The following is a 14,409-nucleotide window of genomic DNA, read 5'->3' on the forward strand; positions in this document are numbered from 1 at the left end:
TGCTCTCCTTTCCAAAGGAGCTCGTAGGGGATCCAGCAGAATTCCTGGTCTTCCCCGCACACGTATAACTCTTCATGTACAGTCAGGACCCATCATTTTCAGATGAGCCTGAAAGAGATTGTTTCTAATGTCTGCTTGTTAGGGTAGCTGAGCTAAAGGCAACCTCTTCATGCAGCTGAGCACCTGCATTTAGGATCCCCTGTAGCTCTAAACACTTTCAGTAGTCTCTGGGAGAGCGTGCTGAATTAGTCAACCCACATTTCCACTGGTCAGATGAAATGCTAAAGAATTCAGGCTGCTTGCCCTACAGGGACAGTATTGGAATGACTGACTCCAGAGGACCATAGGGTTTCTGTTCTCAGAACTGATTAAACTGGGCCAGATCTGAAGGCAGACTGGTCTTCTTCTAGAAGGGCACAGGCACAGTCAGTGCTGCTCAATGAGATCGGTGAATCAGGCCCAGTGCCAGACTGAGAAGCTGTGCTCGTATGTGGCACAGCAGGCTGCTTTGCACCAAGATGCCGGCTTTCAGTACAAGCCCCAGGAATTCCCACGAAGCCCTATCTCCCGGCTAACTGAGGAGAGCTTTGAATGACGGATTGTCAGACATCTGCTACGGAGGACTCTAGAGCATCAGGTAACAATATGAATGAGGCCCTGATTAATCAGGCCAAGCAGTTAGCCTGCCCAGCCGGATGGTGACTTACTACCACTCCTGTTGAGACATCACTCATATCTCAGCCCCTAGAAAATCCCCTACGGTAGTCATGTGCATGAGGGGACAAAAGGAGTAGCTGAAATTTTCCATGCTCAGGTCCCTAGCCCCGTGGTCTGGGGCTACTTCTCACCTGAAAGCTAGGACCCAGCTATCTCTCGGAGCTCTGATGTTCTACAACTCAGCTCCCAGAGACATGGCAAAAGTTACACCTGCAGACCACAAGGTTTCTGCTTCTCTATCCTTTCCTTCCTTTTTTCTTTCTTTCCCTAATGTCATTCACACGTACTGCCTCCTGAGAGTTGTGTTTTTAGACCAGGAAGAGAAGAGTGCAGCTACCCATTAGGTCTGGTGCTTGTACCCCTACTAAATGGTTGTTTTTGTTCTTAGGACCAGAGGCTGAGTATTTGTGAAAAACGATAAAGGAAAACAAGCAAACAAAAGGAAAACAAAAACAAAACAAAAACTTACAGTGAAAGTTTTGAAACCTTAAACTGCCCACAAGGAGCCCAGCTATCTTTGCGGATGGAGAAACGTGGCGCGCAGCCTCTGCCTGCGCCAGGATCCTGCGGTGCCGTCTAAGACCAAGACACGCTTTCCCCAGCTCTGCTCCCTGGTCCAAAGCTCTAACATCACAAGCAGTTCAAAGAAACTTTATTCTCTGGGTACCAATATCTCCAAATATCAACCCTGTCGCCAGCCAGCCTAGCGCCAGCAAGCCTCTTCTGTTTGAGCACCCAGTGATCCCTTCCTACCTGTGCAGCACCCCGGACACCATTCCATAGGAACAATGTGGCTGAAGGCTCCTGGTCTCCTGCCCGCTTCCTGCCTGGCTCTAGGGCCTGACCCAAATGCCTATCCCGGGTGGCACAGGAGGGTTCTTACCTCGGGAATCAAGTCTAAGGCAATAGGGCTTGTGGCTGGGACTGGTGGAAATTAGCAGATAAAAAGGTGCTATCTTTTGTTTCCTTTTTTTTTTTTACATGTCTCATGACATTGTATTCTATTCCCACTGCTTCCTCTTATAACCTTGCCTCACAGTTTTAATGACTGACATATCAAGGTATCATTTTTAAAACTTATTGAAAAGGCACCACTTCGGGAGAATGTGCATATAACCCTTCACCCCATGCACCACACTCACCGTAATCTTGCCAGCTCCCACCTGACTCTCCACATGGTTTCTTCCAGTTCTTCCTACCAGAGTTGGATCCTGTTTCTAGCAACCTCCCTGGATATACATCCCTGCAATTTGCCTCTACTTTGAGCCATGCCTCCACCTTGGAGATCGAGCTGCCATCCACAATTAGCTCCCACAAAGCCCCGTCACCTCCACTGCATACAACACGCCTACTCAAATGAATCAGACCCCCTAGCAATCAAATGGTTCTTAACTTTAGGATCAAGAACTGTGATGAAATTAATTCCTTCCCCCAACCTCAATCCAAGAAAATGCACCATATGAACACATGCACAAAATGTTGCACACAATTTCAGGGGATTAATGAGATACAGCCCATCCATAGACTCCTAAAGTCAGGGCATTATGTAGGCAGTGAGATATTAATCCAGAGCCGACTTAAGCCTACCATGGCCCTAGAATGAAATTTCTTTGGAGAAATTTTAAATCTGCTTTCTTGATGTATTTCCATAGCCATTGTCTCTAAGTTTCCAATTTCCCAATAATTCTTGTGGTTGGATGTATGTGCTTATCATAGCTCTCAATGAAGTCTACTTAATATTTAAAAATTGGTCAAATATTGACCAAGAGATTGTAAAACTAAGTAAAGGGATGAAATAGTGATATTAAAATGAGATTTAAAGATGAGAATGAGAGGTCTTTGTAAAGTCAAGGTAAAAAAATAACAGTTTTCCAGGGATTATGCCGGAAGAAAAAAATATGTAAAATACATTACTTTACTTAGGAGCTCCTGGTCCTCTTGGAAGAGCTAAAAGTTATGTTAGAGCCATATACTTTTCATATAATGTTAAATAATTTTGAATTTCCTAGTTGGGTTTCAGATACATACCCAGGAAAACAACTCATCTGTACATAACAGAGGTTTGGAATGAATATTTTCATCTTCTTCAATGAATCGAATGAGTTTTTCCTTCTCTGCAGATGTTGAAAGTTGCTGGAGCAGAGAAACACCAGAGACCTGTTAGCGAGCTGGTGTGTGGCATGGTGGCCCATCAAGTTACCTCCTGCCATGTCAAAAACTTTAGTTTTCTATTTGTTTTGAAGACTTATACACAGCAAACACTGTGGGAAATGGATGGAGGTGAGAGAGTGGTGATAAGGGGCTATAACTATGGGAAAAACAAAGAGTATTTCTCCCAGACTCTAGGAACTCACAGTACATCAGGGGAGATCGACAACAGAAGGAATGATTATGGTATAACAGGATTACTGTTAGCATTCAGGTGTATTCCAAGGGCTGTGTGCACCCAGAAAAAGGCCCTGTATTCTGTGTAAACACTCCAGGAAGTGTTCACAAAGAAAATGATATTTGAAGGCTGAACAGGTACTTGTATAATAGAGAAGAAAAGGCCTGAACTAAGTCCACAGATAACAACAACAACAACAACAATAATAATGGTTTCTATTTATTCTGTGCCTTCTGTATGCCAAGCACTTTACCAGAAATAAAACAGCAAATGCTGGTCAAAAGAGGCTTGGGTGTTGTGCAATGTTTTTTGTTCTGTTGTCCAGCCTGTACAGTGAGTAGGAGGCCTAGGACAGAGCCTGGGATCATGCTCAACATTTAAACTATATGCAAAGAAGAAACACATCAGGGATGTGAACCAAGACATTGTACAGAGTGTTAGGCCATCATGAGTTCTGGAAGCCAAAGGCAGTGGCAGTCAATCTAGGAATCAGCAAGGGCTTTTATGCCAGATTTATTGGGGCTTGAATGTTGGTTCTGCCACATATAACTGTATGAATTTGGGTAAGTCACTCAAACTTTCTGAGCTTCTGTTTTCTTACCTGTAAAATGGGGGCAATAATACACACACCAAAGCTGTGTTGTGTAGATCAGAAATAACATGAGCAGAGAATATCGCTCATGATAGGCACTCAATTATTGGTAGTTATTATTTTATTATTATTATTTTTAAAATGCCCCCAGAAGTGTTGTTATTATTACAAATATCCCAGCAGCTGTGAAGACAGAGTAAGGGAAGGAGAGGTGTGGAGATGACCTGGAAGGAGGGGGAAAGACAGTTCAGAATGGGCGCTGACGAAGTAAACATAATGGAGTTTTAAACTATTATTTGAAAAATCTGGCAATGAAGGGATAAAAAAAATAGCACCAGGGTGAGAAGTAGATTGTGTAGTTAATAGGAATACAGATGAAAAGAGATGAAAGGGAAATGGCAGGATTTAGAAAGGAAAATAAAATGACAAAGATAAGTGTGTCTATAGGTATGGTTAAATCTATATGAGGGGGAAAAAAGGAAACTGAAGAGTTCATTCCAGATGATCTCCTTTTTTTCTTTTTCTTTTTTTTCTTTTTTCTTTTTTTTTTTTTTTTTTGAGACAGGTTCTCACTCTGGTCACCCAAGCTAGAGTACAGTGGCTTCATATAGCTCACTGTAACCTCCAACTCCCAGGCTCAAGCGATCCTCCTGCCTCAGCCTCCCAAGTAGCTCAGACTACAGGCATGCGCCACCATGTCTGGCTAAGTTTTTAAGAAACTTTTTAGTAGAGACAGGGCCTCACTATGTTGTCCAGGCTGGTCTCAAACTCCTGGGCTCAAGCAATCCTCCTACCTCAGCCTCCCACAGTGCTGGGATTACAGGTGTGAGCCACTGTGCCCAGCTCAGATGACCTACTTCTACTTTCCAATGTGTGTGTGTGTATGTGTGTGTGTGTGTGTACTTTAAAAAGATAAAGGGAAAAATACTACTAAATAATCTCACCTCTTCTGCTTTCTCTTCTTCATTTTCCTCCTGAAGTTTCCTATCCTCCTCACTTTCTTCTTCATTCTCTTTAAAAGATATATCTATTTCAGGCTCAATGAATAACTTTATAGCTTCCTGTGAAATGAAACAATATGATCATAGCTTAGTGTATATAAAAATTAATAATTATTCATTCAAAAATATTTAATGAGCACTAATCCTATAACTGGGTACTGTGCTAGTGGTAATGATACAAAGGTTAATAAGAATTCTCCCTGCCCTTAAGAAGCTTACAATTTCATGGACAAGAAAATGCTATGGATTCATATAGCCCCATAGTAGGAGCACCTACCCTAGACCAGGTAGTGGACAGGGGTGAAAGAGGGAGTTGGTCAGGAATATTTCCAGAAGGAGATAATTCTGAGTTTCTTCTTGAAGAATTAAGAAGGGAAAAAAGAAGGCACAAAGGACCTCTAGGCAGAAGATGTTCTATGTATATGATTGGTTCTGAGAATAAAAGTATTAATAGTTCAATAGGACAGAAACTGAGAGGCAAATGAACAGGGCACAATCATAGGGGAAAGATTTGAGTGTTATGCCAGGGAGGTTGGTTTTTATTCTGAAGGCATCAATAAATTGATTGATCTGCTTTAAAGTTTAAACAATCACTCTAGCAACAAGAGAGTATGTTTAAAGAAGAGGAAGGATAGGAGGGAGGAAGGAGGGGGAGAGAGAAGAAGAAAGAAAGAGAAGCAAAACACAAGGAGGGACTGAACCACACCGTGGTTGTGGGAATGAATAGGAGGAGGATTGAAGAGATATTTAAGAGGTAGCTCTTAGATATGGGATGGTTGGGAAAGGGTGCATCTTGAATGACACATGGTTTATGGTTTAGGCCACTAGAGAGATGATGATGTCATTTACAAAGATAATGAACAAAGTTAGATAAGCAGCTTTGGGGAGAGGGATGAGTTCAAATTAGGCTGTGTGAGTCTGAGGTACCACTGAGATACCCAAGTGGAAGTATCTCACACGTAGCCAAATATATGGATCTGGAGTTTAGATGGAGGGATTTGGGCTAAAGATAGAGACTAGACAGTTATCTGCATTTAGTTTAGAGTTAAGAAAGTAAATTATATCCCAAAAGCAAACATGTGAAGTAGCAAGAGGACTAGACCTCAAGATAGGACTGTAGTCACATAAAGCACCAGGGAAGAAAGAGGAACCTGCAAAGGAGGCCAAAAGTAGCCTCAGAAGTACGAGACAGCCACCAGGAAACCAAAGGAGAACAGAGAAGTAACGGTATTGAAAGCCTCAAAGGAGTTTACTCAAATATTGACTGAGCAAGAGCAAGATGGCAGAATAGAAGCAGCTGGCACACACCGATCTCAAAGAGAGGGTCAAAAGTTGCAAGTAGATGCTCGCCTACAGATGGAACTTCTTGGAGAGAGCATGGTGAATCATCAGAGAAGCAATGGGACACACTCAGAGTAAAGGAGATGGTGACAGGGTGATCCAGTTGGCAAGATTGAAAGGTACCTAGGGGAGGCATCCACACGTAAGGAAAAATAAGAGGACAGAACCCTTGGGCTCCATGTCCCCCTGCGGACACTGCGCGCCAAGCTGTGAGGGGGCCCCAAACCACTGCAGACCTTTAGACTGATCAAGGAGCTGAGTGGAGTCTGTGCCGCAACAGGGCACCAGAGAGTGGGCACAGCAGGGACCTGGTACCTTCCGTTCCTGGGTGGCTGCAACTGACACTATTCTGAGCTCTGAGGTACAGAGCATCTGGTCTACACAGGACTCAGCTTTGCTGCAGATGTCTCCACATGGCCCCAGCTGGGCTGGGGAGAGATCAGAGAAAACAGATGCACTCGTGCACACCATGACTGGGAACTGGGCACACCTGCACCCCACAGGGGATTGGAATGGAGTGGGCACCACCACCAACTCCTGCCTGACAAACACTGTGGTGGCTGCCTCAGTGGGACATGGGCAGGGAGAAAGCCCCAGCTGCCCAGCCACCTGGCCCCATGCCCTCCCCCGACATGGTTCCTGTGCTGCCACCCAGTCCCATGGCCATGCTGCCAAGGCTCCCATGCTGGTGGCCCTACAACCCTACCCCTGAGGCTCCCAAACTGCAGCCCCACTCTCTAAGTTCCTGTGCTGCTGTCATGCCCTGCGGTGCCAGTCACACAACTCCTGAACTGCCATCGGGTCCCACTGCTCTGCCCGTAAAACCTCTATGCTGCCACCCGGCCCCATGGCACTGTCCCCGTGGCTCCTGTGCTGCCACCTGGACCCTGGCTACATTCCCATGGTCACCACACACTGACTGGTAGGAACCACCCCCATGGTCCAAAGCTCTGCCAAGGAACCACTATCCAGGAATCGCCATTGCACCTGGACCCAGGTGGAGTGGATGCCCACAGCCCTGACACCCACTGCAACCACTGCCTAGATACCCTTGCCCAGCTGCCATTACCACCACCACTACCGTGGCGAGACCCAGGCAGAGCAATCTCCCATAATGCCCACCTTCGTGAAGAGGGACTCACCCAGCCCCCAACCTGAGCTTCCAACAGTGGCCTGGGGAATAACCCGCCACTCCACATGAAGATCATCCATCACCAGCTTAGACTGTGACAATCACAGGGGAATGGGACAACAGAAAACAGCTACATTACAGGCTGTCAGTGCATCCGTCCCTCTCCTGCCGCATCAGTCTTCTGGAGTAGGCCACAAAAGCCCCATCTAGGGACCTCTCCTTCTCACTAAGTAGAGAGTTCCAAGCAAAAGAGAACAGAAACCTATCTGCCCTGAGCTGAGAAAAGAGGTTTCAGATGAGAAGACATCACCAAAAGAACTCTGGCAACAGGAAAAAACAAGCTAGTTTGACACCCCCAAAGGATCACAATAGACCCACAGCACTGGACCCCAACCAAAAGGAAATTATTGAAATGTCAAAAATGGAATTCAGAATATGGGTGGCAAATAAGATGAATGCAATTGAAGAAGAAGTTGAAAACCAGCACAAAGAAGCCAAAAAAAAATCTCAGGACATCAGTGAAAAAAATGAAAAGTTGCTAAAGAGATAGGCAACATAAGAAAAGATACAACAAAACTTAAAGAAAAGAAAAAGTCATTTAGGGAATTTCAAAATATATCAGAAAGCTTGAACAAAAGGCCAAACCTAGAAGAAGAAAGACTCTTAGAGCTTGAAGACAAGGCTTTTGAACTAAACTCATCAGTCAAAGATGCATAAAAAAGAACAAAGAAGAATGAAAATCACTCAGAGACATACAAGACTATGTGAATTGAGCCAATACAAGAATTATAGGTATCCCTGAGGGATAAGAAGAAAAAGTAAAAAACATGGAAAACTTCCCTGGTATCACCAGAGATTCAGATATCTAAAATACAAAATTTTTAAAAAAGTAGTAGTATCAAAGGAGACAAGATCAAGGGACATATTTTTTAGTATGGGAGCAATGACCATGTTTTACACTGTTTTAAGATTCATAAAAATAGAACTATTAGAGAGGAAGACATTAAAGATACAAAAGAGAGAGGACACTGGCCGGGTGCAGTGGCTCACGCCTGTAATCCTAGCACTCTGGGAGGCCGAGGCGGGAGGATCACTCGAGGTCAGGAGTTCAAGACCAGCCTGAGCAAGAGTGAGACCCCGTCTCTACTAAAAATAGAAAGAAATGATCTGGACAGCTAAAAATATATAGAAAAAATTAGCTGGGCACGGTGGCACAAGCCTGTAGTCCCAGCTACTCGGGAGGCTGAGGCAGAAGGATTGCTTGAGCCCAGGAGTTTGAGGTTGCTGTGAGCTAGGCTGACACCACGGCACTCTAGCCCTGGCAACAGAGCAAGACTCTGTCTCAAAAAAAAAAAAACAAAAAAACTTAGAAACTTAAAAAAAAAAAAAGAGAAAGGACACTGGACATGGAATTAAGTGCTCAAGGAAGAAATAACCTTGGGTGGGAAGACTGAAAGTGGAAGGAAGGAAGAAGCATGAGAGCAGAAGCAGAGAAGTCTGAGGATCTGCTTTAGGAAGTGGCAGGGAACTCCCACCTGAAAGCCATTCTTTCTCTTATAAAATCATCTGCTAAGAAAGTGAGGAAAGATGTTTGGGTGGATGATTCTCTTCCTTAAAGGGGAGAAGAGCTGTCAATACTCTTGGTCAGAACCAAAACTCTCTTCTCTTAGAGTAAAGGAATGAGGATTAAGAACATTGTTTGGAAAAAGTTGCTGAACCTATCTATTGAAACACAGGAAGAACCTGAATGAATGACCAGTGCTAACATCTTCTCCAAGTAGACCAGTGCAAATACCTCTTCTCCAAGTAGGTGCTCTATTTCTTCATATGTAAACAACTTTATTTTTCTGCCTTTGATATCAGAAAGGAGGTGAGAGCATGTGTTGATCCATTCATAACATTCTCTCTGAGAAGAGATAAAAAATTACTAAGCAGAAAAAATCAGATTACACCAACTCATTCATTCACTCACTCCTACCGAATAGCTCCTAAATAGTCCTCTAAATATAACTCCATTCAATTCTCTTTGTATCAGCTCAGTTCAAAGATTTTTGGAGAGGTGACTTACTATGAACAAAGAACTAAATCATGTTATCTCTTACTGACAGGGTTTGGGGTCTGGGTTGTAATGGGACAGGGAGAGGTGAAGTGCCACAAAAATGCCACAAAACTAGAGAAAGATTGCTAGATTTACTAACACCTAAATGGTCTAATAAATTTTATGCAAGTTATCAGGTCAAGCAGGTCAATATTATTATGCTTGCATAATAATAATAGAAATAGCAAATACATGGTATTTAATTATATGCCAGACTGTTCTAACCATTGTGCGTATTATTAACTAATTTGATCCTTAATATGAGATATGAACTGTTATGATACTCATTTCTTTTTAGATGAGGAACTGAACAGTTCAATATCTTGCTCAAGGTCATACATAGATATAGACATACGGTTAAGCATGATTCTTGGATTCTACTCTAGGTGGTCTGTACTCTTAACCACTATAATTATATTATTCCCTCTGTCCCAAATAAAGGGAATAAATAAAGATTTGAGAGACTGTTTTGGAAAAGGTGCTCACCCCTTATCTACTGAAATACAGAAAAGGTCTACAGTAGGCCTCATCCACCTAAAGCAAATAGTAAAACTAGGTTTACTTTACCAAGGTCTCCCAACAGTGAAGATCTAGTTTTAATGTTTAAAAGGTACATTATTCCTTATTGGCGAGTAAAAGCAGTGAGAACTAGAAAACATTGTCTTCTCTGGGAAAGGAGATCTGGTTACTCTATTAAAACAACTGTACGAGCTGGGCGCAGTGGCTTGCTCACACCTGCAATACCAGCACTTTGGGAGGCTGAGGCAGGAGGATTGCTTGAGCCCAGGAGTTTGAGACCATCCTGGACATCACAAGACCCCATCTCCACAAAATCTCCCAATATGATGGTTTTATATAGATCCTCAGAGTTCCTTCAGGAAGGGCCCCTCACAATAGTGTCCCCCATATTGCTATAGCCTTAACTTTTATAGGGAGGTATACTTCAAAGCAACCTGAAATCCTCATTCTAAAATTGCCTTTACCTGGAAACATGGTCTCACCACACAGAGCTCTGCCTACCCCCTTTTAAGTAAATAAGGACTAAGTGTCATGGGGCTAGCCAGTGGGTTCCCACCAATATCTACGGCAGGTCCAGAATGCCAAAATCCAGATCCCCACCACACCTGGGGGTGTGTAGCAGGAGGGGCTGGTCACAGCAGGCTGGAGAAGATAGGAGCACATCTCCAGATGTAGAGTGAAGGCTGCAAGCTCCAAGAGACTGCTCTGTTCAGAAGCACATTAGTCTGCTGTGAAGGACACCCCTGAAGCCTTCCCAGAACCCAAACTAAAACTGAGACATTTCATTAAACGCTTAGTTGGTAAGTGATATATATGTAGCTATGATAACACATTTTCAAAATAGCAAAATATTCTTACTCCCCTGACATGTACTCTAACTATTCATAGCGTTTTATTCTTATTCATTTTCTACTGAATGAAATCTGCTATTATAAATTTGGATTTAGCATCTATTTATGAGGCTTATTTCCTCCACCCTTACTGGGAACTTATTGGGATTTTTTTAGAACTTTGCTAGCTGTATGAAATAAACAGGAAAAACTTTCAGTTATTATCTATGCTCTTGAATTACTCATATAACATGAGGATTACCTGCTCCTTGAAAGTCTAAAAACACTTGTATGTGGAGTCCAGGCAAAAGTTTTATCTTTTTTTTTCCCCTTTCCTAATGCATCTGTTTATTTCTTCCCTGAAAATTGGCAGATTTTCTCCTTCTAGAGGTAATGTTACTTTATATTTTCCTTAAAAAGTCTCCATCTCCTAGATATTTTTAAATTTCTTAGCAAGATGCTGTACATAATTTTTTTATAATACACTGTTTAAAAATTGTGAGATCTGTCACACATGCAGAGGAGTATAAAATACCTATGTATAGTGACATCACACAGGCCAAAGAGCAGAAAATTGCCAGCACCCTATATGCCAATCCTTATAAACTATAATATTCATAATATCCATCCCACTATTTATGGATATAAACAGTGTATGGACACTTTGGAGATACGTTTAGAAATATTCTCTGAATATTCCCTTATATATCTCTGAGTTTAGTGCAGTTATATGAGAGTTTCTCTAGTGTATAGACCGATGAATGGAATTATTATGCTGCAGGGTGTGGGAATTTTCAAATTTAATAAATACTGCCAACTGATTTCCAAAGTGAATGTACAAATTTACATTCTCACCAGCAGTATAGAGAGTATCTGTTGCTCTCCCATTCTTAACACTTGCATTGTCAAAACTTGTAATTTTTGCCAATTTGGTATGTAATGACATTAATGTATCAATATATTTCGCAAAGCACTTATGAAATTGAGCATCTTTTCATATGTTTGTTAGCCATTTGGATTTTCTCTTTTATGAAGTATACATTCAAGTTTTTTGCCTATTGTTCTATTGGCTTGTAAATTTTTATCATACTTTTGGAGACAGTTTGTCAAATAAAAAAGAAACTGTTGAAAACTTGATTGTGACTCTCTAGATCAATGCTGTCTAATAGAACTTTCCACAATGATGGAAATGTTCTAGATCTGTACAGTCCAATATGGTAGCTACCAGTTACATCTACTATCCTGCACTTGAACTATGGCTCATGTGACCGAACAACTGAATCTTACATTTTAATTGATGCAAGTTTAAATAGCAAGATGTGGCCAGTGGCTACTGTACAGCATTACTAGGAGAATAGACATCTTTACAATACCGAGTGTTCCTGTTCCCTATTTAGTTAGGTCTTTTAATGTCTTTCAAATAAAGTTTCAAATATACTCCAGAAAGGTAGTGACCAATTTTTATTAGATTAATTCCTAAGTGTTTTATGTTTTTGAAACTATTGTAAATGTTATCTTTTTCTTATTTCATTTTTAAATTACTTAATGATGCCATATATATATGCCATTAATTTTTATCAATTAAGTTGTATTCAGAAACCTTGCTAAGCTGTGTTATGGATTCTAATAATGTATCTATATTTTGTATTTATATTTACATTCATATCAACTATGAATAATGACACTCTGATTTCCTTTACAAACCTTATACCTTTTATTCCTTCTTATTGCACCAAATAGAAGCTCTAGAAAAATTTTGAACAGAAATAGTATTATCAGGAACCTTTATGTTGTTCTTGATCTTAAAGGGATTGCTTTTAATGCTTCACCATTAAATATGATGTCTACTATATTTTTGCTGATATATTTTATTAGATTAGAGAAGTTCTCTGCTATTCCTAACTTGATAAGGTCTTTATAATAAATAGATAATAAATTTTATGAAAATAATTTTTCTAACTGTATTGTGATGATAAAGTAGTTCTTCTTTAACCTGTTAATGTGGTAGACCATATTCATTGATTTATTAATGTTATACCACTAACTTTGCATTCCTAGAATTAAGTCAACAAGTTCATAATATGTTCTTCTTTTCATTTATTACTGGACTTGGTTTGCCCATATTTTGTTTAGGGATTTTGTGTTTCAAATGAGTGAGACTGGTCTATAATTTCTCTTTCCTGTACCATCCTTTCTGGGCCTTTGTATAAAAAGTATTTCTTCTTTTTCTATACCCTGGTAGAGTTTGTATAATAATGGAATTATTTATTTCTTAAATGTTTGATAGAGCTTGCTGTGGAAGTAGCCTATACCTAGAGAATTCTTTTGGGGGAAGTTTTTTGACTAATTCCTTTAATGGTTATACGACTACTTGGGTTTTTTATTTATTCTTAAATGTTTTGGTTATATTTAATTATCCATTTCATCTAAATTTTCAAATTTTGTGATAAAGTGCTTCATAATATTTTCCTATTATCTTTCTTATATCTGCATCATCTGAGTTATTCATTCCTGATATAATTTTTTTGCGTTTTTTTCTCTTCATTAATTTTGCCAAAAGCTTGTTAATTTTATTGTTTTGACAAACCAATTTTTGGCTCTATTTATCATCTCTTTTTTAGCTAGGTTTTTAAAAACACTTTTTGAAATATAATTCACATAATATATGATTCACTCATTTAAAGTGTACAATTCAATGATATTTAGTTGTTCACAAAGTTGTGCAACCATCACTACAATCTAATCCTAGAATATTTTTATCGCCCCCAAAAGAAAGCCTGTAACTGTTAGCAGTTGTTCATTCCCTATTTCTCCTGCCTCTTAGGCAGCCACTAATCTTTCTGTCTCTACAGATTTGCCTATTCTGGGCATTTCATTAAATACAATTATACATTATGTGGTCTTTCGACTTTCACTTTCTGTCGACTTTCACTTAGCCTGTTTTCAAGGTTCTTCCATGCTGTTGCATGTGTTGGCAATTCTTTTTATTGTTGAGTAATGTTCCATTAAATAGATATACTACATTTTGTTTATTCGGTCAGCAGTTGATGTACATTTAGGTTGTTTCCACTTTGGGGCTATTATGAATAATGTTACTGTGAATATTTGTGTACAAATTTTTATGTGGAAATATGTTTTTATTTCTCTCAGTATATACCTAAGATGATTACCTCTTTTTATATGACTTTTTCTTTTCATTAAATTTTGGTTTTTATCTTTATTATGTCCACTCTTCTATATTTTGTGGTTTATTTTGCTTATCTTTTTGAAATCTTGAGATTGAGGCTTTATCAATTTTTTTTCCTAATATAATCATTTAAGGCTATAAATTTCCCAATAAATTCTCCTTTATTTGCATTCCTCAAGTTTTGACATGTAATATTTTTGTTATTATTTGATGCAAACTATTTTCTAACTTCCATTGCAATTTATTCTTTGATCCATTATTTAGAAGTGTGTTTCTTAATTTACACACATTAGAATATTTTCTAGTTATCTGATATTGATTTTAGGCTTTTTTGCATTGTGGTTAGAGAACATGCTGTTTATGATTTTGGTCCTTTGAAATTTGTTGAGACTTGCATTATAATTTCTTATAGTATAATGTTAATTTTTATATAGCATAATATCAATTTTTATATAATATCATATATACTATTATATATTACATTATACTATATTATATTATACTATATGACATTATATTTAATACTATAATACTACATTATACGGTATGACATTATACTATAATATGTCATTTTAAGCATAGGTGTGCTTAAAAATATTGTGCATT

The 14,409-nt window shown here is 39.7% G+C and overlaps 1 protein-coding gene across 5 annotated transcripts in view; it reads right to left on the minus strand.

The window, feature by feature from the left end:
• AXDND1 (axonemal dynein light chain domain containing 1) overlaps window positions 1-14,409 on the minus strand; it is a 119,461-nt gene that overhangs the window by 17,078 nt on the left and 87,974 nt on the right. For 4 of the 5 annotated variants that reach the window (XM_045547251.1, XM_045547252.1, XM_045547254.1 and 1 more), the window contains 3 exons: window positions 8,965-9,075; window positions 4,640-4,756; window positions 2,746-2,850 (listed from right to left, as the gene is read on the minus strand). In XM_045547251.1, the coding sequence (XP_045403207.1) occupies window positions 2,746-2,850; window positions 4,640-4,756; window positions 8,965-9,075 (333 nt within the window). The remainder of the gene's footprint in view (window positions 1-2,745; window positions 2,851-4,639; window positions 4,757-8,964; window positions 9,076-14,409) is intronic. The other variant, XM_045547253.1, reaches the window with a different exon arrangement.

This window comes from Lemur catta, chromosome 3 (genome assembly GCF_020740605.2).
Source record: "Lemur catta isolate mLemCat1 chromosome 3, mLemCat1.pri, whole genome shotgun sequence".
Taxonomy (NCBI): Eukaryota; Metazoa; Chordata; class Mammalia; order Primates; family Lemuridae; genus Lemur; species Lemur catta.